This window comes from Anabrus simplex, chromosome 7 (assembly GCF_040414725.1).
Source record: "Anabrus simplex isolate iqAnaSimp1 chromosome 7, ASM4041472v1, whole genome shotgun sequence".
Lineage (NCBI taxonomy): Eukaryota > Metazoa > Arthropoda > Insecta > Orthoptera > Tettigoniidae > Anabrus > Anabrus simplex.
The window spans coordinates 58077736-58103597 of record NC_090271.1 but is presented as its reverse complement, the minus strand read 5'-3'; the positions used below and the strand labels follow the sequence as shown (position 1 = coordinate 58103597).

The following is a 25862-nucleotide window of genomic DNA, read 5'->3' as shown; positions in this document are numbered from 1 at the left end:
CGATGGGACAGGAAAGGGCTAGGAATGGGAAGGAAGCGGCTGTGGCCTTAAGTAAGGTACAGCCCCAGCATTTGCCTGGTGTGAAAATGGGAAACCATGGAAAACCATTTAAGGCTGCCGACAGTGGGGTTCGAACGTATGTGATCTCAGCAATGACATAAGTTTATTGATATGTTACAGCTAACATATTGATTTTTTATGTCACACCGACACAGATAAGTCTTTAAGCAATGATGGGATAAGAAAGGCTTAGGAGTGAGATGGAAGTGACTATGGCCTGAATTAAGGTATAGCCCCAGCATTTGCCTGGTATGACAATTGGAAACCATGGAAAACCATCTTCGGGACTGTCAACATTGAGCTTCTAACCCACTATCTCCTGAATGCAAGCTATGTGACCTAAAACACAGGGCTACCTGCTCAGTTAACAACATATTGATAGTCTGTGATTTGTTGAACATTGTGAAGCTACACTGACATATGTAGAGGTTTCCTACACAAAAAATATTCCTTACTAAATTATCTTTCCTAACTGATCTTACATTTCTATCAGGGCAAATTCAAGACTGCAGAAAAGCTCCATATGGGATGAATAAAATTAAAATTTATGATTTAAATTATATTTTAGTTTGTCATTGTGCAATGCAACAGGAATTTGAAATTCAAACAATAGTATATTAAAACTAGGCCGAGATAAATTTGGAAAATAATGATACCAAGCACATAACCTGCAGGATTTAAAATAACCCCAATTAACAGCATTACAAAACTGTACATAAAAACATTACAGTCATTGACTTTTTTTTTTTTTTTCAGCGTTCTCCCTAGGTCCTTTTTATGGGCACCACTATGTGCTAGTCACATAATATTAACACATATTTGAGTATCTGGCAGCTCTAAATTAAAATATAAATAATCTAAAACTGTTTATTTAATTTATAAATCATCATTATTGTCAGCATAATTACGTCAATTACATCAGATTTTAAATATTTATCTTGACTATCAGGTAGTGTCGTGCGCGAGCAGTGTCTGGATTAGCATGGAATCGCATGCGAGGACTCAATTCTGCAAGACATCACAAACCAATATGGCACTCCACAGCAACCAAGTGGTAAGCTCCAGTGTTACATGACTATGAATGAGCAGAACACTAAAAGTTCAAAACACTCCGTTATTTCTTGTTCATATAACACTAAAATGTTTCATGATGATGATGATGATGCTTGTTCTTTAAAGGGGCCTAATATCTAGGTCTCGGCCCCTAATGGTATGAAATGAGACGAAATGTTATGACAATTTAAAAATCCATAATCCTCCACTGAACAGAATTCAAAAACATGAGGACAAATAATGAATGGATGGATATGAAGTTAAAACAATCAGTGGATCCGACCCGCAATGCCCTACATTCCCAGAAACTAGCTTTAAACAATGTATTACTGACCAAGGGACTGCTTCTGAAACACAATACTGAATCGATGATGCTCGTAGTAGAAACGGGTCCAATATCCAGGTCATCAGCCCCTCATAATGGTACTTATCGCTAGGAAAGTAGAACCATGCTATTTGTCGTGTTGCGGTACTAATCAAAAGTAGCATTGACTAGCGGTATTCCACACATTATGGTACTATTCACAGGTAATGTAATGCACACATATAACACAAACACAGACCTATGGTGTTTCAATCATTGCAGTGTTATTTACAGGTGACACAAACCTACAATGCAATGCAAACCTATGGCATTCGTCACATAAGTGGACTAACCACAGGGACTCGCACTCTCCCATGGTGTTCCTTACATAGTGGGTACTAAGCATAGGCAAGGCAGACTATTGTGTCGCTCATATAAGTGTACGAGTCACAGGTACTCTAAAATGCATCCTGAGCCACACGCTGTTGTTAGTAACCACAAACCTATTTCCTACCTAACATAGTGTTACTACGCGTAAGTAAAAGCGAGCCATGGTGTTCCCTGCATGATGGTACTAATTACAAGCAGTCTCATGGTTCTAATTGGATCATCCTTTGGTCACCCCTTTTAGTTGCCTCCTACGACAGGCAGGGATACCATGGATGTATTCTTCGTCTGTGTCCTCCAACCCCAGGGGATTGGATGTTTGGTCCGCGAGAGGTATTTTATTTCCCTCAAGTCTGCCGACAAGCCGGTTAAGACCCAGACCCGCCACCTGGAACGTGCCATGTGGGAGTATCACCTCTCGCCCTGCTACACCAGCATAGCAGGTTCATGGAAAAATGTTTCAATTTTGCAGTTAATGTTTACCTGTCTGATATTATTGTTAATGCCCCGAGGGGAATGAAATGAAATTTTACCATATTTATTTTTTATATAGTATTCCCCGCCCAGCTACCCATTCCTGCCACACTGCTGATGAAAATTTTAGGGGAGAACACTATTTTAATACAACCATGAAGCAAACAACCAGCTGCTCGAGTATCAGGCAAAAATATCACTTCATCAGTTTGTTTTCAGACTGAATTTGTTGTAAGGTAGTGAAAGCTGGGCAGATTCAGGATATCTTATTTAAATAAAGTAGGTGACCTAAAAGTAGCAAGAATGCCTGCTCATATAAACAAGTGCGAAGAATGGCAGGAAGGTGCTTGAAATAAGGTGATAACAGATAATTTAGGAATATTTTCAATGGATTAAGCTATATGTATCAACCAGCTTTGGCAGTGGGCTCATGTGAAGTAAATGGAGAAGGATTAATGGGCGAAAAATAGACTGGGATTTGGAGGATAAGAGAAGTAGAGGGAGGCCAGGGCAATAATAGTAAGACTCAGTTTATAATTATCTAATTATAAGGGGTGTGAAACAGGATGAGAATAAATTTTTGCTATGTTTTGTTTCTGAAATTAAATTTTTTTTTTTTTTTAAATATTGCTTAATAGTTTGATATGATATAGTAACACTTTATTTCTTGCTCAATCACATCTAAACCAATACAGTTGAAATATTAGATGGGTTTAAATATTCAGTTCAAATATCAGTCTTATCTAATTCTTCAACAATTTTTTTTAACCAGCAGCAATTTATATTGAGATTCATATACTTTAGCATGTTTTATTTGCTAAAAACAGAAATAATGGTCAAGCAACTAGTCCAATCACCAAATAAAGCCCACAAAAGATTCTTAAAATTAATTTCTCTACAAGAAACCCTCAATGCTTCTCCAGAACATAACACTCTTATGTGTTAACCCATGTATTCCAGAGGACCTAGCGGTGCAATGCGGTTTGGCTGGGTATTTGGCAAGTAGGTCCTGCTAAATCAGACTGGACACCAGAGTTTAAAAATTTGCTGCTTAAAGCCTACCCATCAACAAAGGCACAAATAGAAGTTGTAATATCACAATCAACCCGCCAACAAGTAAGAAGAACAACAAGTATGTTCAATCGATCATCAATGATCTGCATTTAGACTGTGGCCAAAGTAGCAGGTTCCCTATCAATTGTTTACCTAGCATTTTCTTAAATATTTTCATTCAAAGAACTTGGAAATTTATTGAACATTTCCCTTGATAATTTATTCCATTCCCTTACTCCTCGTCTTATAAATGAATATTTGCCCCAAATTGTCATCTTAAATTCCAATTTTATCTCCATGTTATATTATGATATTTCATACTTTTAAAAGCTCCACTCAAGCTTATTCATTCACACCAACTCTCCACTGACTGCTCGAAACATACCGTACCAGTAACTGACATGCACCCATTGACGCGTACAACTGAGCATGAGGGTTTCGTAGGGCGTGTGCGGTCTTATGATACAAGATTGTACAGAGAGGGAATAAAAGATTGCACATGCTGCCCACATAAATTTATTAAAATCATTTCCAAATATTTTCCAAATTGGACTATCATCCACACTTAATACTCAATAAACTGATAATAGCTTGTGTCAATCTTATTAGCAACAAATATTTAGAATGCAGTTCACCAATGGAATTAATAAAATCAATTATTGATATAATTAATTAACTTGGATAAAGAAAGTTCAATCTTGTATGCTTCATTCTTAAGAATTTCCGCAATGCAGAATGGTTCAACGATGAGTGGGCAAAATTTGGCATAAATCCCTTGCTTGGGAAGAGACACTGTCAGTTTGCAGATCAAGACAAGGTCGTCTTCCTGTAGTGGTCATCAGAATTTCTTGCCGCCTCGCTGTTGCTCCCTGAGCATGGCTGCATATCTCAGATGATTGAGGGCATTCATGTGTCCAGCCTCTTGGGGTACATCCATATCTGGTGGTGTTTGTAGTAATTGATCCCATGGTCGATTTGGAAATACTCCCCGATGCAATGATAGCGGGATATCACGAGTTGATTCGTGAGTAGTAGAGTTCACGATGTGTTGCATGATCGGCAATACCTCGATCTGTTTCCAATGTTGGTTACCATAGTAGATTCTGCAGAATTTTGTGACTTCTCGCAATGACCCTTTCTGCAGGATTGGCTTCAGGATGCCTGATGTTGCTCCCACGTCACTGTCGCGATCAAAATGTCACTGACGTAAATCAGTGATAGCTTTCACTTCGTCAGACAGCTGATTCTCTAAAGTCCTAATCAAGGCTGCTCCTGAGTTCTTAATCCCGAATAGGAGAGGATTATAGATATATGTGACATTCTCGAATAAGAAACCAGTGTATAATCCACTCTTCTTATATATCCTGATATCGTAAAATGACAAAGTCGTATCTAGGCACGTGGAATACATTTTCCCATGGAAACGACTGATGATATCTCATAACAAAGGACAATGGTCATGTTCCAGAATTAGCCATCATTCAGCGCACGCACATCCAGGCAAACGCACATACTGCCGTTGGGTTTTCTTACGACCACTAAAGGGTTGATGAATGCAGTGATGCAAGGCAAAATTATTCCATCTTCTTTCATCTGATGAATTAGTGTTCTGGCTTCCTCATGATACCTTTCTGGCATTGGATAGGCCTTATGTACGTATGGCAAATGATCCTTAACGTTGAGATGGTATTTATAATCAACGATTTCTCCTGGTTTGCTATCGAACACGTAAGAGCAAATTTCAAAAATTAGATTAGTCGCTTCTGCTATGTCTGAAGGAGATTCTGGGTCAGCCATCACATGGGTAATCGAGGCGATGTAGTCTTGCTCAAAATCAGTGACTTCATCTACTATGGACACAAACTCGTCCTCCATGGGTCCCTCTTACTACGGGTCGCCCTCCTGTTCTGGATTAACTTCAACTGGCGCTGCATCATCTTGATAATGCACTTCTATTGCACCATCAAGTTTCTCATCAAGAGCTTCTAACCCATGTATCACTTCTTCTCCCTCTACCATTCGGGTTACCACAGAGGCCAAATTTAAAAACCGAATGACATTAGCAGAATTATCTATCACTCCACGGAATCTCAACATAAAAACAGACCCTAAGATCAGATTAAATTTCATTTGAGGCAAGATCAAAGAGATATGCTCGAAGAGTATGCCATCAATATAAAGATCAATGAAAACTTTTTTTGAATTTAACAACCTTATCAGGCACAATCCCCTTAACCTTATGTTGGGCTACCGGCTTCACCAACACGTCCTGTATGTTCCTTAAGGCCTCCATAGATCTTTCTGAAATCAGGGACATCTGTGCTCCAGAATCAATTAACGCGGCGACATTCAACTTGCGTATCCTACAATAAACGTCAGGTAATGTACGCCGAATTTTCGGTCTAGGTAGTGGAGTATCATCATATATTAACTTCGAGTCTTCTATGTGCCAATAATTGACTTCAGTTTTCATAATGGTTTTATCTGATCATCCTCCTTGTGATTTTTAGGCAATTTTCTTTGGTCTAGATCATGGTATTCACCACCTGTGAACTGGTCAAGTGAATAACGACATTTGTAGTGAAGGTCAAGATGGAAGTATCAGATGCAAACTGGTGTTTGTGGGAAAAAAGAATGTCTGGAATGCTGCAATTTGATCCCGGATAGAAACCACTATTGATTTCATGATTGACAAGATTTTTTTTAAGTCGGCGCTACCCGCAGTTACTTCAAGGTTACTGACAAACTGAGTATTCATTTCCGTGAACCTCCTGGCTATTTCGGCATTAGAGTCACTCAATCCTTTTTCTATGCGTGCGCTAGCCTGCACAAGCCACTGTTCAATGATGGCATTAGAATAAGAAAGTTGTTTATCTGCCTCGGTGAATTTAGATTCAAGTAGTTACCCCTGCAATTTTGGAGTTTGGTTTGGCAAATTTAGTTTCTATTTTGGTATTCACCTCGGCAATGCTATTAATTAATTCAGAAATGATGTTGGCATTTGCCTTGGTGAGTTTGTTTTTGAGAGTAGTAGATATCTCAGTAAGTTGTTGATCCATATTAAGCCTAAGGACTTTGATAGCAGCAAGTATATTTTCCATGTTGCCTACTTGAGTGGTTATAAAAGTTTCTAGGGTCAATATTGAAAAATAAGTTAGGGCTAGCCACGCATATCTCCTACTTGTGGAGTACGAGTTCTCATTTTGAGCCCAACACGTAGCGGTGCCATGTATTTCATACCTCTCACTGTAGCACTAACTGACATGCACTCATTGACACGTGTAATTGAGCATGAAGGTTATGCAGGGCATGTGTGGTCTTATGTTAGGAGATTGTACAGAAAGGGATTAGAAGATTGCATATGCCGGCCACATAAACTTTATTAAAATCAGTCAAAGTAGATGAATGGCCTATCATTACCTTGAATATTTGTCAAACTGGACTCTCGTCCATACTTAATACTCAATAAACTGATAATAGATTGTGTCAATCTTATTAGCACAAATATTAAGAATGAAGTTCAACAATGAAATTAATAAAGTCTCTTCTTGATACAATTAATTAACTTGAACAAAGAACATTCTTGAAGTTTATATATGACAATTAAGATCACCTTGAAATAATTACTTATTCTAAGTGAATAATGTCCATTCTTGAAGTTCACAAAATAACAACATTAATTAAGTTCAAGTTGAAAAATAGAGACCATACTTGAAAAAGGAACTAACAAAATTAATTAGAGTTCCTTTCTGAAATGAATAATTGGTGCAAGGAAATAATGTTCAATCTTGATATGCCTATCAAATTTTGAGCTATTGTTCACTCTTCAATTAGCTAACTAACTAATGTAGTATGGAGATAAACAAAGTTCTAAATCGTAGAAATGTTAACGAAGTAGCTAAGTTTCCAAGTTCCTAATCATTAGCAAGTTCGCCAGTATGACTAATATTAAGAAATGGCAAGTCATTTGAAAATTGGAATGTATGAGTTCGAAATTATATTGAATGAGAATTTAAGTTGCTGGAAAGTTTCAAATTGACTTGCTGAATTGAAAGTTACTCGATAGGACACAGTTCACACTACTCTTTAACGACACAAATGCAAATCACCTTATTGATGAACTGGCTCCGTTTGACTGTCGTACCATCTCTACCATGGATCAGGAACACCATTCCACATATCCCTCAAAGTTACCACGTCCACCATAGTCCAGAACACCATCATCACGTCCCTCGAAGTTACCACGTCCACCACAGATTAGGAACACCATTACCATGTATCCCTCGGAGTTACCATGTATCCATCGGAGGGAGTTCACATGACAATAAGGGCAGTCGGAGTATGTATGGGGCGCTGGTTTACACACACCACTTCGAGTGATGCTGCACTGTTAGTTCCAAGTAGCACGTCTAATAGGCAAAGTAATTTGCAACAAGTCCACTAATAAGGTGATCGACTTGTCGTGAGACAATGAACTTACTAAGTTCCACTTGCCAGTTTAATGCACTTCAATAAGTTTTAAACAAAGTCTATGCTAATATAATTGAACCTTCAATACCCTGATTTCAATAAGTTCTGACTGTCAGGTTAATGCAGTTCAAGGAAATTGAAATCAAGTCTATTCATTCAATTTCACACGTGATTTTAGTGTAGGATTCAGTCTATGTTCCCGATGTGTTGAGAAACAGTCTACAGTACTATCACACTATCACCACGAAATGTTAAATAGTTAATGGCACTGTTTTTACTTCTAACCATGAAGTACTAGGCATGTAGTTTCCGCAATCGAAGTTCTAACTGGTTAGTTTACTCGTAGAAGTTAACACATGGACTCATATTAATTTATAAGTTAATCAACAGTCTTATCACACACGGTATTGACATGTCCGATGTCTAACACTTGTATATTATAAGTCACGCAAAATGTTTAAGTATTTGGAAAAACTTAGAATGCAGGATTTATACCACTGCTGGAGTTAAGAGTTCTCGGCTGTACCTCGCGGGTACGTAGTTCAACGTTCAGACTCAACACTTGTACACAAAGTTGAACTTTACTGCCGGCAAAACCTCAGGCAGCAGGTCTCTACTATGCTGTACTTTGTTGTACTGTCCTCTCACTCGTCTTATATACCTGGGCTTGACCCTGAACATTCACGTCATTGAAATTACTTAATTTCTTGACGTTGAGATATCCCCTTAAATAAAAGTTACAACATGAAATTTGGACATGAGCTATCTGTTATTGTAAGCTACACAGTCCCGTTGTCCGTTACCAATATCTCATTTGGAAGCGGAGATATAAAAAAGCTTTGTGAGCTTCGTGATGTCTTAGTAGGCTGCCGCGAGCTAGCTCACCGGAAGCATTGCATCATAACCCACAATGCGCATAATTTGAAAAGATGAAACAGACCGCGCGGCCCCCAGTTCGATCAGGGGCAGTTCCTGTTTCAATACCACATATGATATAGATACTAAATCCCATTCATAGATTATTTCCAATCAGGTACCTGATCTATTCTAAGATCGAAAATATGGCTGATGATGTCCACTATTGATGGGCGAAGCATGTACCATGTAATATACTAATTTCATGTCAACAATTTTAATAAGGACAATGTCCTAATATAAAATAATTGTATTGTACTGAATAGGTGGATGAATATTAAAACATACAAGTGTTATTTAATACAAATATTTTCAATACGGACCCAAAATGAATTTTATCACATGTAATACTGAATCCCATACAGAAACTGAAATATTCATACGGAATGAGTAAATTTGAACATAATTCGTCTGTTATTGGTCATTATAAACTCAGGACAAATATTTCACGTTCCCTATGCGAACAATATGTATATCATTCAATGACCCAGCGAACATCAATTTTTGTAAATGAGATAAAATCTCTCATTGGCAATGTTGGTGGCTCAAAGCAGACTATGCAGTAGCTTCCACATTATGCACTAGCTATGTGTCTTGCTAGGTATGTTAGTTACCAAATGATGAGCCTAAATTGGCACACTGGGATGACACGCTAATGACCAAAAATGAGTTAGCTAGAAAATTTATAATGTTCACTAATGGACCAAATATACATACCGTATAGATAAGCATGTCTTCTTCTTACTCCTAAGTCCTCCCAGCCCCAAGTTTGCAATATTTTCGTAACACTACTCCTTAGTCGGAAATCACCCAGAACAAACTGTACTGCTTCCCTTTGAATTTTTTCCAGTTTTCATATCAAGCAGTCATGGTGAGGGTCCCATACAATGGAGCCATACTCTAACTTAGGTCTTACCAGAGACTTATATGCCCTCTCCTTTACATTCTTACTACAACTCTTAAATACTCTCATAACCATATGAAGAGATCTGTTACCTATCTTAACAACCTTGTTAATATGATTATCCCAATGACGATCATTCCTTATATAAACACCTAGGTACTTACAGTGTTCCCCATGAGGTACTATCACACCATTAACACAATAATTAAAACTGAGATGACTTTTCCTCCAGGTGAAACTTACAACTTGACTTTTCATCCCATTTATATTCATACTATTTATTGTCTGCAGTTCATCTCACTACAAACCTGAAACTCATTTACTACTCTATACAGTATAACATCATCCACAAATATCCTTATGTATGATTCCAGTTCTTACTCACATCATTTATATGTATAAGATTGAGAAATTATTAAGGACCTTGGACTCTTTTGGCAAGTGATTTGAAATTTGTATCACATTATGGATTTAAGCTAGTGTGCATCGCAATGCTGGCTGTTGGCATAGCTCATTAATAAAGCCTCATCCAGTTGGTGGCGTTGCTGGTGGTTGCCAGTCTGAACTGCGACAATGAAGTAAATAGTTGAACTGGTCAAGTGAATAATGACATTTGTAGTAAAGGTCAAGATGGAAGTAGTCAGATGCAAACTGGTGTTTGTGGCAAAAAAGAATGTCTGGAACGCTGCAATTTGATCCCGGATAGAAACCACTATTGATTTCATGATTGACAAGATTTTTTCTAAGTCGGTGCTAGCCGCAGTTATTTGATTTTCTAGTGTAATTTTTTTAGGGCAAATCAGTTTTCGTGTGTCCATGTGGTAACCCAATTTAATTCTAATATTTCTCATTAAGTACAAATATAATTGGAACATCAAGATATATATAGCCTAATCCTTTAGTATGCTGAAAATAAAAACAGTGTGTAGGACTGCTTCCTGTGGCCGTCCAATCGGCAGATAAACTGTACATGTAATTCATAATTATTCTATTTGGGTCCTTAACTACTGCTAAAATAAGAACCTTGCCTCGGTAGACATCCTTTCTAGGAAGATGTAAAAGATATATCCTAAATTTAATCCTTGGTTAAGGTTTATTCAAGGTATGTTGTGATAGTCGTAATTGTGAGACTAGGCCTAAACATTTATAACAACATTTTGACGCCTTCTTCTCTAATGTAAATGCAACCTCAAAATTATTAGTAGCCGTAAGGCTAGTTTTCTCTATGCTATTTGCCTTGCCCATTATTATGGCTTGTTGCCGGGTTACGATATTTGTTTGATGATTTTTTGTTTTTGCCATCTCTGTTGTTCAAAAAAAGAGGACTGTCTTCGAATGTTGCTGATGGATGGAATGGTTGACTGATGACCATATAATTTATTCTGCTAGCTATTCAGTTAAATGTGGATCCTATTTTTGTTCTGTGACAAAGATAAGAAAACATAAAGGTCCAATAATACTGCCTTGGGGACCCACCCCATCCTCCTAATCATTACAAGATCAGACAACACTTCACCTAATCTAATTTTCTGAATGTTATTTGCTAGAACTGTAGCCAACCATTCCACCACTCTTTGTCAAGTCCAATAGCCCTCATTTTCGTCAGTAATATCCCATGATCTAACCTATATAAATCATAGGATAGGTCAATAGCAATACACTCCATCTGACCTCCTGAATCTAAAATATCTGCTATATCTTGCTGGAATCTTAAGAATTGAGCTTCACTGATATAATCTTTCTAATTGTTCTATCAAACCAGTCAGTAATTTCGCAAACGTGTCTAATATAATCGAAACGACTTTCAACTTATTAGGGCGTGTTACATACATTTAGTAAGTGTTGAAGAGACGTTAAGTACAGAACAATAATGGCCAATCAGACACCAGTGGGATTCCAAACTCACACTAAAAATCACCCCCGCCCTCCATTCGTGCTACTAAATTAATTCAAATTTCATTAAAACAATATTTCACACTAGATTCATTTTTAACTCTTATTTAACCTTGAACCTACAACCTCCTGATTTTGCAAGGTTCTGGGTTTGGATCCCACTGGTTAGCCATTATTGTTCTGTACTTAATATCCCTTCAACATATACTAAATGTACGTAACACAAGCTAATAGGTTGAAGGTCGGTTTCAATTACCATGCGGTCGTGAAAATTCAATATTCAATGTATAATATAAATTAGAAAGAATGCTTTTCCAGAGCTTACAAGCAACATGTCAGGCTGACTGGCCTGTAATTATCCACTTTATGTTTTGTCACCTTTCCCTTGCTCACTGAGGCTACTATTGCAACTCTCTATTCACTTGGTATCATTCCTTCATGCAAACAGTAATCAAAAAAGTATTTCAGATATGGTACTACATCCCAACTCTTAGCATTCAATACATCCCTAGAAATATTATCAATCCCAGCAGCCTTTTTTAGCTTTCAACTTTTGTATCTTCATAGAAATGTCTTCATTGTCATAGGTAAATTTCAGTATTTCGCCAGTAATAGTCACCTCCTCTATCAGAACATTATCTTCATATCCAATTAACTTTACATATTGCGAACTAAATACTGGAATGTCTTTTCTGGAACCTGTTTCTGCTTCGAAAATATCTGTACATGCCCTTCCAGTGTTCCCTAAAATTCATATGGCTGCCAAATATGTTTGCCATCATGTTATCCTTAGCTGATTGCTTCGCTGAATTCTTTTTCTTAATGCGCTCCTTCAATCTCTCTTTAATACTCCAACCATTCTTAACTGTATTTGTTTCTAATTTGCACTTTCTTCTTAATCCCTTTACTTCCCAGATCTCGAAGTATTAAAAAAATAGGTCATCTGAAGGAAAATGTCCATGGTGAACATTTTCATTAACATATACATTGATAATAACTTGCCTGTTTTAATACCCTTAATAATTTAGTCGGATACTATAATGGAAATCACCAAGCTTGATAGCTGCAGTTGCTGTGTGGTCAGTATCCAGTATTTGGGAGATAGTGGGTTCGAACCCCACTGTCGTGCGAACCCCACTGTCGGCACCCCTGAAGATGGTTTTCCATGGTTTCCCATTTTCACACCAGACAAATGCTGGGGCTGTAGCTTAATTAAGGCCATGGCCACTGCCTTCCCACTCCTAGCCCTTTCTTGTCCCATTGTTGCCACAAGATCTATCTGTGTCGGTGTGCTGTAAACCAACTTGTAAATATAAAAATGAATAATGAAAATCAACTGAAATGTTGAAAACAAGTTATGTAACAGCAGGCCTCTTCCTTTTCCCAATTTGACAAAATCAGTAGCTATTGCATATTACTAGAACCATACACAAGGCACCTGAGGAAAAGCAAGGAAAACTGGGCAGGTATAGGGGATACTATAATGAACACTTTGAGAAAGGAGGCAATAGAAATACATATTTGCAAAATAAGCCAATGAAATCAACCTCAACAATTATGCTACTAAATTAATTCAAATTTCATTAAAACAATATTTCACACTAGATTCATTTAGAACTCTTATTTAATCCCACTCAATTTTACTCTAATGCAAAGGACTGTAAATCTGGAATAAGGGTTAGGTTGTACTTATTTGTACTATATCCTTTCAATTTAAACAGCGGCCTGCCACTCAGGACCATATTTTGGAGTATTATTTTATCATTAAATATAAAGATATACAGAATACTCTTTAATTCATTATTGCACAATAAGTAATTCTTAAATAATACTCATGAATTCCTTTTCTGTTACATGTAAAGACAGATACACTACAACCATAATCGCTTAATCTATTAGCATCATCAGGGCCCTCACACACGAACGTTTTTCTGTTGTCGTTGTCGCACACAAAAATTGGTTTATGTGTGGTCAGTTGTCGCCTACTTGCCGTCACCATATAATGCAATGGGAAGAATGCTTACCGTTTACAGGCTAATGTTTTCTCAACCACAAGCGAACCACTGTTGCCAGCTGTAGCCGATTCCGTCCACTAACCACAGCCCGACTGCAGAGCTTTCCTTTTCAACAGGCGACATTTCAGCCACATCGCGATGACTATGACGTGTTCTGGCTGACTTTTATCATAATGGAAACATTCGATATGGACACGTTTATTGCCAAGATTTAAACTCAACCCACTGTATACTACACTACTAACACATATAGCAATTGAGAAGGTTAGAACATTGGAGAAGATCTGTGAAGTCTTTCACAGTAACTTCCAGGTATTAAGCACAAAGGAGAAAAATGAAATAGGTAAGATTCAGGCCTACATATATTTATTTTAAAAATGCTAAATATTCTCACACATTCTAGCAGGCTTAACGCTAGTAACAGTAATTGCTAACTTGAAACATGCATGACATAAAAACTCGCTGTCAACAAAATTTCAGGCCTTCCTGAAAAATGCATTTCGTTCAAATTCTGGAAGACACAAATTCCTCGTGCATAGCATTCACAGATCTTCTGCTTATAGTGGGGCAGTCTTTTAAATCCAGGAATCCTTCACAAGTAAAGATGCCATTGTAATCACAATGCCTTACGAATTTGTGCAATAAACAACATGCCTTATCCTTAGCAAAACCAATTAACACATTTAGTGTTCTATGAAATCTTGTCCACTTATTCGCTAGAATCCCGAAAGTGCATTCTACTGTTCTCCAAGCACTATATAAACTATAGTTGAAAACCTTTTACTTTGTATACAAATTTTTCCTTGCATATGAATGTAACAAATTATTTGAAAGAGCAAATCCCTCATACCCAATTAAAACGAATGGTAAAGCTATTCCATTCTCTGTACGTGGTTTGGAGTTTGGAAGATCAAGCTCATTATTTTGCATTTTATGATAAAGTGAACTGTTAGAATAAACTATTGAGTCGGAGGACGTCCCGTAGGATGCTATGTCAACATAAACAAAGTTAGAGTTTGAATCGACAACGACTAAAACAGTTAGAGAAAAGAAACGCTTCTAATTAAAAAATACATGATCCACTCTCCTTGGTTTTATTACATGAACATGTTTGCCGTGTATAGCTTCAAGGCAGTTAGGAAAATGGGCTTGTTTTTCAAAGCCTGATGCAATTTTCAGCCAGGTATCTTTGTTAGGAGTAGGAATTCATACTGTGAATGACCGAAGTTCCACTTGCCAAACAAAATTACTCTATGCATGTGAAGCTGGCCAGGCCACATTTTGGTGCTGTCTTTAGCCACAAAATGTGGTCATACTGAACTACAGAAGTGGTCAGGCCGGCGGCAAAGAAGTGTATTTTGTGGTCGAAAACGACAGAAAAACGCTTGTGTGTAAGGGCCCTTAGTTTCTTCACGTGCTTGCTGCTATAGTTTTCCTGATGAACGTTTAATACATACTCTCTGCCCTTTCCTTTTTAACACCTGTTCAGACAACCTTATAATCTCCTGTCTCTCCCTCTTTATCTCCCCTTATCAGAACGTTTAACTCTTAATATATCCAGATGCATCCTCTTTGCTGACAGTCTATTTTACTTCTTTTCTTCTCTAAGTCTCATTAAGCACTCCATCAAATTCAATTTTGTTTGCCAAGCTGTTTCTATGGAGTCCCTGCTTTGTCAAATGGAAGTGGGACTCCATTACCCCTATGGGACTGAGGCAGGCTTAAAATATTCTGAGCATGCCCGTAAATTTCTTTAAAGTGGTATGCTACCTTAATTATACATGGTCCCCAGTGAGTGGCTCCACATCAATACACAAAATGTGAACCATTTAAATATTTAGCATAAACATTTTAATATGAAATTAAAATCAAACACATATACTGAAATTGTTCAGAATTAAGGTGTCCTTACCTCATATTCCTCTTTGGTTGCTTCTTCAGAACATCCCTCATCTTCAAGTTGTTCATTAGAGCTAACACCAGACTCAATCTTTACTTCTACCAGATTACCACAAGGTATTTCAAAACTGGGTACCTAAAATAAAACAAAAATAAAAAGAGGTAAAATTACAACATTTACATTTTATCTGACAATCTTAACTAGATGAATGCAAGCAATACAAGAAAGATTGTTGAAATAAAAGCTTCCTAAACTACTGAAAAAATGAAATTGTATGTCTACTTACAGATTCAGAAGATTCTTCTGTACTTGGATACCATTCTGGTTCACATTTAATAAATTCAGGACACTCCATGATTTACCAAAATCTTGAAGGAAACAAAAAAACTGAATGTATGAAACACAAACACACAGAGTAAGGTGCACAATATAAAAGATTCAGTCACTGCACGTTTTCTGCAATGATCTTGTTCAAATGTAATCAGTATATGAAAACTGCCTGTATTCGTAGCCATGCAAGGCATAAAGAAAACACCAGGAATGACATTAGAGCAGAGTAACTATAGCAACAAATTTTCCATGATTTGCCATAGTGAGGACTGGAAAAATCCCATGTATACTTAAAATTGATGAATGAATATAAGATTTCCTTTACTCAGTGAACTCTGCAACATTGTTGCAGCATTGTAAACATCAATACTTTTATGTTGAAGGGGTTTTCTTACTGAATCTATTCAAAAATAAGTTGAGATGCAGATAGCATGGAATCATCTAATGGTGACCAATATGAATGACCTGAATGTGAAAGATTTTGAATCAATAAAATCAGCAGAGCAAGGGTATTTTCAAACAAAAGGATATAGACATTTGTCAGGAGTGAATAAGAAGGAGACAGTGGTGATGATTTGAATGGGGCTGAGATTTAATGATTAACCTGCTCAGTGGGCGATGCGGCGAGATCCGTGGCTACAAGTGGCTTGCTCGGCGGGGAATGCGGATATATCCGCCAATTCAATTTTTTTTTCTTCTCAGTTGCCTGCCTGCAGAGGTTTGTTACCTTTACAGCAGCGTATTCTGGATGAGTCTGCCCACTGATGAGAATTTTTCAACTGTTTTTCCGATATCAATATGTCATCCACGAGGTGTATCATAAAAAACGCAGCTAACGTCCAGGCAGGAATGAACTAAAGCCTAAAAGCTTCACGCTGAAGCTTTAACTCATCACCTAATTGTCCCTTGGATATAATAATATTGCTGTAGGAGGGATTTCTAGAGATTATGATAATGAACAGACCTCTCTGATGACGTTTTAGAACTGTAACCTGATTTTTTAATCCCCAGTATTGAGTTCTTCTTTCACGACTGGAGTGTGTGTTTACCACAAGTTACAACATTTATTATCATACGCATCCGTAATACTGGCACAATTCATGATTTACGTCCAAACTGCAGAGACCAGGGTTCTATTCGATCCTTTTCCTTACATTTTTCCGCTAAAATGTCTATAATGAATTACCAGCCCCCACCATTAAAGGAAGACGATTTACGGGTCATGATAAACAAAATGTTGGAATTTAGTGGGGAGAATAGTGACATTAGTGAAGTAATTTCTGCTGAAGGAAAATTCATGACAGGAACTTACCTGGAATAAGTACTGCAGGATGGAATGTACAGGGTTCGGGCATAGCTGATGCAAATGTTCAGCAGTCGCAAAAGAGACAACACATGTTTGATTCCAATTCAAGTAGTGATCATGATAGTGACAGTTGTGACGATAATACTGATTACAATCCAACCAGTACAAGTTCTTCGTCAACTTATAATGAAAATGGACAAAGAAAGTCCTGCATTGATCCATAATTCCATCGTGATGTAAAGGGAGAGTTCTTAGGGAAAACAAAACTGACTGAAATATTTCAATTACTTTTTTTATGACGAGATATGCCAGAACCTAGCTAAACAGACAAAAGATGCCGAGCAGGAAATTGCACATAAAACCCAGTTTAGTAAGATTAAACGAAGAAGTCAAGATCAAGACCGTGTCCGAACAAATAAATACAAAATAAATCTTCTTATGGCGGCAGGGAATTGTACGAAAACTTAAATTAGGACACTATATTTCTTGCAATTGCTTGTTCACTACGCCTATTTTCTATGAGCTGATGACACAGGAGAGATTTTTTCTCGCCAGACTGAGTGGCCTAGACTGCTGAGGCGCTGGCCGGCCTTCTGACCCCAACTTGGCAGGTTCAATTATGGCTCAGAGTGGTGGTATTTGAAGGTGCTCAAATACGCCGGCCTCTTGTCAGTAGATGTACTGACAGGCAAAAGTACTTCTGCGGGACTAAATTCTGGCACCTCAGAGTCTCCAAAACCGTAAAAGTAGTTAGTGGGACGTAAAGCCATTATTATTATTATTATTATTATTATTATTATTATTATTATTATTATTATTAGATTTTCTTCCACAGCTTTTTACATATCTCTGATAGTGAGGTGAATAATGGACAACTTCCTCCCAAAATATACAAGATAAATCCAGTATTTGACCACCTGTTAGCAAAATTTTCGGAAGCTTATACCCCTGATGGCAAAGTGTCAATTGATGAGAACCTCTTGCTATGGAAAGGGTGGCTAGGGTGGGAAGTTTACATACCAAGAAAACAATCGCGTCTCGGAATGGAATCATAAACATTATGCGAAGCCGAGGCAAGTTATATAACGTGCTTCCGTGTGTATCATAATGAACAGCTGAGAAGACATAACACTTTGAAGACTGTAAATATTGTAAATATTACCTGTAATGCAGTGTAATATAGTCCGTGTATGTCACTTATGAACTGTAGGTAGGATATATAAACTTGATCCCTCGAAAGCGCTAACCAACATAACAGAAAATTTCATGAGTATTATAATTTATTCCATTGTACATATTTTAATTTTATGTCAACTTTGTAAACCTACAATTTATGTATACAAAAAAACCTATTTCCAGGCAGAGATTGCTAGTAAACTGCCTAAAACATTCAGGTAAAGTTACTGTATAAACGAAAACCAGAACTTTGCTATTAGGAAGAAGCAACCTCGATATCACAGTGTGAAAGCACTTAGTACGTTTTTGCCCAAAGTATTGAAAAATTAGTAGAATTTTTCAACAATTAAATACATTATATTCAAGTAAATATTTCTCTTAGGGCCCTTCAATAGCTCATTTTAGTCCAAGATTGTTTTTAATCAAGTAATTAAATATTTTCTTCAATCAGGGAAATCGCTCCCCACCTGGGAGTGAGATGGTGTGTACCGTGCTCCCCGCTTAAGGGGGTTAATAATACAAAGGTAAACAAGGGAATTTTATTTTATATGCCTGACCCCTAAATTATCTTCTAATTTGTGCAGCTCTGCTAACAGTAAATGCTATGAAAATTTGTTATTTTACATCTGTCCTTTTCTTGAATTAAACAATTTTCTTGTACAGCTTTAAATAAAGGTTAGAAATACATACCATTCTTTCTTCGATCTGAAGTAATGATTCCACTGTGAAACTTTTACCGCATGGAAAAGATTATCCTCAAGAACTGACTCCCAAAGCATTTGATTTTCGAGGGCTGATGAAAATTATCGGTAGTAAATGGATTTCAAATGCAGGAATTGTGTTTTGATTGAGTTCTCAGGTAAGTCTTTTAGTTAGTGAAAATGAGGCATATTTAACAAATCAGTGTGATGCATATTCTATTGTTTGGTCTGACTACTGTTTGGCATTATAATTGATCGACTGTTCTAGTTTTCGTATGTGTAGTGCATCTTGCCCTTCATTTTAGTATACAGGTGTCTACTGGCATGTGGTTTAACCATTAGCAACTGCTAGGTACTTTTGTGGCATGTCCTTTCTGCTCTAAAGAGGGTAGTGCGGAGTGGTGTCTGTGAAATATAAATCGGAATGTTTTTGTTACTTTTGGTGACCATAACTGTTGAGCATCACATCAGATATTGTGAGATTTCTCCATATTCCAACACTTAGATTTCTGATGTCTTTTGTGATAGAATCAGTGTTATTAGTTAAATGTCCCACTACCTAATTTTATGGTTTCCGGAGAATCCTAGGTGACAGAATTTTGTTCTGAGATGTTGCTTATGTGCTGATAACTCACCAGCACCTAGCTGGTAGGCCTATATCCGAGCATCTTCAAGTGCCAGTGGACCGTGTCAGGTTCAAAGCTACCAACTAGTACTGACAAGGCCAATGATGTACTTTCTAAGCCACCCGGCCTGGCCTTTTTGATAGAAACTCTAGGATTTGTTGATTTCATATGTTGTTGTAGATGTAGGTTTCTGTGTACTTTGTTGATATGAAAGAGTAATTATGCACATTATTAGTGCTGCCTTTAAAAATGGTAATAACAGTATCAACACCTGTACCACAGAATTATAGTGAAAAGTAAACAGATGCTAGTCTAACCTCAGATTGCTTGTAGAGGTGAGATGTGCTCGTTACGAAAGCCAGGGACCTGCCAACCAACTCCTAGAAGTATAATTACGTTTATAACCTATTATAATAAATAATGTGCCATATTCCATACTTTCTGCAGCTACTACCAATGTGCAACAGGAAGTTATTCCAGGAAATAAACACACACAGATTTTGCTACTAACAACCGCACAACAAAATATCCTAAACAATGTGGGCCAGTGGCTGACACGAAACAGAGCCCCTGCCCGGGCCAAACTTCCTTCATGAGGTTTATTATGTAACACACCCAAAATGCTAGACCAAGGGTTCTTTGTCACTACCCAGGAAGTGTGCAGAAAAATAAAAAAAAATTGTAAGGAAAAAATGGTAAATAAGCAAAAACAATATTTTCCTTGGAAAATGTACCTTAATGCAGAGTTCAGTATTGCACTTTTTGCTAATTCTACTACTTGACGTTCATAGCACTTCAACAAACTCAAAACCTACAAGAAATTCAGAGAACTCAATATCACAACCTCAACACACAGCCATAACTACAAAAACACATGTACACTACATTGTTGACATATGCCCCGCACACAAATATGGTACCGGTATTGGGTAACTGACAACAGTTTATTGGAAGTACCCTAAATACGCCGATGTGAGTGGGAGTACGAGCTCGACTGTGCAAGTGAAAGGACATACGAGCCTCTCGCTCCACTCTCTCTCTCCTCTCAACGGCTGCGGGTAGTTCTATGCACTGCTCGCCCTACTCCAAGACCGTCAAGACCTTCGAGATGTACACACACTCATCCCAACTGGCTACCACTTCTCGGTGCCTAGGGTTAGTCAGGGATTGCCGTGAGCCAGGGGCCCGTTCGTGTCGGATCACCCCGCATTCACTAGCTCTCCTTAGCTCTTCCCTACAAGTACACACACACAGGACCAGGTTCATTCTTTCCAAAAGAGCAATCTTTTGAAAGAGCAATTTGTCAATGAGCCTGGGAACTCACAGACAAACTTCGAGCGCCAAGAACTTCCAGAGATGGCTGCTAGGGAGGAGCAGCTGTTATCACAGCACTCCACCCAAGTAGCGGGCGTCACTTCGCTGGTCGTGAACGAAGCGCTGTTCTCCAAGCGCTCTCACGAACTGCACGGACTCCAAGAGCTGGTAGCCACCCAGACCAGTGCCGCTACACTCTTGTCAGAGTGTAGCATTCCCCCCCCTCACTAAGCACAATTCCCCGGTCATCGGTTCCACAACCGAGACCCTGAAAGGGAGAAAAGCCACTATGCCGGCTACTCCCCAGGCTGCAATGACACCGTTAAGCGCCGTGCGCTCAGACGGCAGTACTGCGGCATGCACGGGGAGTGTACCACACAGTGGGCAGGCCCTGACGCACACTGAATGCCGCACGAGATCAGAAAAATCACTGCGGACAAGTATAGCAAACCTGGCACCGGGTACTTCACCTGACGGGCAGGCACTATACCTGGAGCAGACTATCCATCTCACAGGGCGGTACATTGCAAACATGGTGCACACAGCAACAACCTACACAGTCACCACCACCTCAACACGCACAACCCCTACCACAACCATAACCTCAGGGATGCACATACCAGTGCAAGCGGTACCTAGCTGGCCGGCAAGCATTATAGCAGAACCCCTAACTAGAAGTGCGCTGCACAGAGAGAGCGGAACTGAGTGGCTACGCCCTGATGAGCCGGACCTCTCCCAAGGGGAAGAGTTAGAGGACTTACTCGAGGCTACAGACATGAACGGCCCAGCCACGGACTGCAACTCAGACAATTCAAGGCTGGTGATAGATGAGTCTCTCATCGCCCAGACTAAGGAAACATCTGAGAAGGATGGGGGAGGGCAGTACCGGAGCTCATGGCACCAACCCTGCAGACCACGGCCCCCGAACCGGAGAGCCAGCAGGGGCGTTATATGAAAGTCAAGAGCAGAAGGACACACCAGAGGAAACGTAAGCAGGTTAAGGAAACCCAGACTAACGATCAACCCAACGCCTCTGTCCGCTCTGAAGGGTTCCTAAACTCAACAGTACAGCAACCCAAGAGACGCCACAACAACATGAGAAACCACCCAATCACAATATACTCCAATAACCTCATGAAAATTGAGTCTGCGCTGCTCAAGTACCTCCCACATGGCGAAAGGAACTATAAGTTCATAAAGCCCAGGAGGGATTCGCACGAAGCTGTCCAGCTGATATTATATTCAGAAAAAAAGCTATCACCTGGCAACTATCGCACTTGATGGGCATGATATTCAATACACACTGCTCAACTACAGGAGGACTAAGAGATATGTACTCACAACCCCTGTAAACAAGTACACGCTCAACGAGATCTCAGACGCCATCTCGGCTAAGCAAATCCCAGTCCTGGGCACGCAGTGGATGCGAACAAGGGAGGGAAGGAAACAAGCCCCACTCTACCTTGTCACGTTATCGGACCAGTCGGGAGTGGAAAAGATGGAGAGTCTTCGCACCCTCCTAAGCATGACTGTGAAGGTTGAGCCTTACTGGCCTAAAACCACATGCACCCAGTGCAGTATGTGCCAAAGGTTCGGTCACTCCCAAGTGGGGAGTAAGCTTAGCCACAGATGCAGGTGGTGTGCTGGGCCCCACTCCTCCCGTGACTGTCCAAATGGCGGAGACAGGGAGTATGTTAAATGTTGTAATTGCGAGGGGAAACACGCGGCCAAATACAGTGAATGCCCGAGCCGCAGGGAATACGAAAGCTTCCTCAGAGCTAAGAGACCGAAGGGCGCAAGAGAACAACAGCGTGGCCGCCCTGAGGCTCAAAAATGCCCTTCAGGCAACAAAGGCCCCCCTAGCCAACCAGGCGCTTCAGGTAAACCTGGCCAACCAGGAAATTGAGACCCTGCTAATGGTACAGGCCATTCAGGCTGAGGCAAGGCACAAAATAAACAAAGACAAAACAGACACCCCAAGGCTCAAACTCAACCAACACCCCCTCCCCAAGCCTCGGGCAACAAAAATACAGCCTCAAACAACCAAAGCAGGACCAGCCCCCTAACCAAATGCAACAAAAGGTACACAAAAACCACGCCCAGAGAATCCGAGCAGGAACCAAAGGGAGAACCCGCCGCCTGCTCCTCCCCTCGCAGTAAGCGCATGATACCTAGGATCACACACAAAGCATCCACTACCCAGACCACACCCACCACCATAAACACAACACCAAACACGTCACCCCAGTCACAACACCGAAGAGAACCTCCAGGTCAGAAGAACAACCCAGCCGAAGACATACTGAAGTCACTTGGCATAAACATACTGCTGACCACCCTGATCCCCACCATTCTAAACTTCTTAAAAGGGTGGCAGAGGAGGAGAATCTCAAGGGGTTGCGGATAATAGTAAACCTCATCGAGTCATTTCTATTCCCTGCAATGGCTGAACAAATTACACACCACATAAGCACACACGGGCTGCAAGTTCTAATTTGGAATTGAAAAGGAATACGCAACAAGAAAATAGAACTATTGTCGCAGCCACCAAATTAGGCGGGCCAGAGAAATTACGCTGTTGCAAAGGTTATGTAGCAACTGGCGAAGAAATGTCTAACTGAACACATCACTTCAAAGTGCGAGGTAGGTTGTTCTCTCTCAAGCTCCTGATGTTACTTCATACAAAGTTTCGAAACAAATTATACTACAAGCTTCAGAAAAGACTGCTGATTTCAGTGGTATAACTATTTTCCACATAAACCACTTTAAATAATTATTAAAAATAAAATCTTGAATGAGTAAATTTAAATCCGTAGAATCATGTATTGAAACTTTCAGTAAGTGGCCAAGTTTTTATTTCTTTTTATTTTTTTAGTGATGAGACAAAGTCTCTTAGTGCATTGGCACTGCCGGTGGCTCCAGTTAGCCTACGCAGTGGCCTCCACGGTATGCACTAGCCAGCGTATTGGTAGGTGTGCTAGGTACCAACTGATGAGCCCACCCTAGCACACGAGGGCGAAACGCTGGCAACCAAGAATGAGCTAGCTGGAAAATTTATAATATCCAATAACGGACCATTTATATTGGTATTATTTTATTTCTTCAGCCAATAAAATTTTGTCTGCGGGAAAAGTGTAAAAAATCGCCTGACTTACATTTTTTATCTGAAACATATTTCTGTGAGACTTGTAGTTTTCCTGGAAAATTGCCCAGAAAGCAACCATGTAAATGACGCTAGCTGAGCCAGTTCGGGGCTGCGCGCGCAAGCACAGGCTGCAGGACGGCCTAAGTACTAATCTGTATGAGTTATATTACATTATAACCTTAAATATTTGAATTATATATATTGTACTGAATAATATAGAAAAAGAACTATTTTAAAGAATAAGTTTATATTAATTTACAATGAATTAAGAATAGGTTTCTAGCTAAAAGGCAGTCTAAGATTTCTTAGTCACTGTCATCATTCATCTCACTATCAGTCAAGTCGTCATTTACACTGATGATGATTGCTCCATTCTTTCATCCCTTATTATTTCCTTGGCCCAATCATCTGCTTGAAGATTTTCCACGCGATTGAAGCACTTTTCCCAGTCTGCAGCAGTTGCATGGTCGGTGGCTTCTGACGAGTTTTTCTATGTCCTTTATTTTGAATGTTTTGTTCCTTTCTGCCACTTCTCTCTCGACTTGAACCCAAATTATTTCAATTGCGTTGTATTGGCAGTGGTAGGGTGGCAACCTAAGAGAGAACTAATTTATCAAGTTTTCCTTGGAGATGGAAGTATTTTATGGTTCGGTGAATATTTTGCTTCATTAACACATCTCTGGGAGCCTCCGTGGCTCAGACGACAGAGTGTCAGCCTCTCACCGCTGGATACCGTGGTTCAAATCCCGGTGACTCCATGTGAGATTTGTGCTGGACAATGCGGAGGCGGGACAGGTTTTTCTCCGGGTACTCCGGTTTTCCCTGTCATCTTTCATTCCAGCAACACTCTCCATTATCATTTCATAGCATTTATCACTCATTAATAAATCACCTTGGGAGTGGCGACCCCATTGTAATAACAGCCTATATATGTTTCATTCATTACATCCCTGACCCGGTCAATGACTGAAAAACAGGCTGTAGGTTTTCATTTTCAACACATCTCTGGATCGAACAAAGGCTAAAATGACACATTTTGCAATCAACTCTTGGCTTTTATTGAAGTTCACAGTCTGCAAAATATTTGAGTCTGCCAACTTCTGCATGTATTGCAATACACTCACAATTATGGATTTTGTCTAGCTGGCTAAATCCTTCTTCTTAAGCCCTTCCAACTGACGACACTTCAGAGGAGTTTGTTGTTCGTTTCTCGCACTTCATCCTTTTCAGATAATAGACCCGAAAAAACACCAGGTTGAACACATTTACTACCCATCTTTAACTGCACTTATGGTGCGAGCTCAACAGATGCATGACAGGGAATGACTCGGCACGGTGGCCTGGAGCGGATGGGCTTCAACTAGACAGCACTGCACGATCAGTGTTGCCAATCCCTGCTCGGAGGTAAGCAACTCTCGACCATCTGTGCCTTCGCCGTTCCCAAATCTGACGACAGCGCAGTTTTCCTCACCCGCCTAATTTGGTGGCAGCAACTATGGAAGCCTTCCTATTAAAGCACGAAATACACGTAGCACTAATCGCAGAGACATTTCTCGCTCCAGGCTCGAAACTAACAGTTAAAGGCTACAAAGTACACAAGTATGACAGACCCTCACCCAGAGGCAGTCCTGGTAAGGGACCTACAACACATGGAGCTTGAAATTCCAGAGCTAGTGGCAATGGAAGCATGCAGAATACGCCTACTAGTACGTGGAACGTTAATCAACATCATTGCAACGTACTCTCCCCCAAGGACAGTCAACACAGGCGACATAGACGTGCTCCTAGGACTAGCCAGAAACACGATAACTGGCGGAGACAACTCGAAACATGAAA

General features: G+C 39.5%; 1 protein-coding gene across 4 annotated transcripts in view; it reads right to left on the bottom strand.

Annotated features, from left to right (window-relative positions):
• LOC136877236 (zinc finger protein 501) overlaps positions 1-25862 on the bottom strand; it is a 69401-nt gene that overhangs the window by 39999 nt on the left and 3540 nt on the right. For 3 of the 4 annotated variants that reach the window (XM_067151094.2, XM_067151096.2, XM_067151093.2), the window contains 2 exons: positions 15715-15796; positions 15441-15563 (listed from right to left, as the gene is read on the bottom strand). In XM_067151094.2, the coding sequence (XP_067007195.1) occupies positions 15441-15563; positions 15715-15783 (192 nt within the window). In that variant the 5' untranslated portion in view covers positions 15784-15796. Of the gene's footprint in view, positions 1-15440; positions 15564-15714; positions 15797-17070; positions 17195-25862 lie in introns of those variants that run through there. The other variant, XM_067151095.2, reaches the window with a different exon arrangement.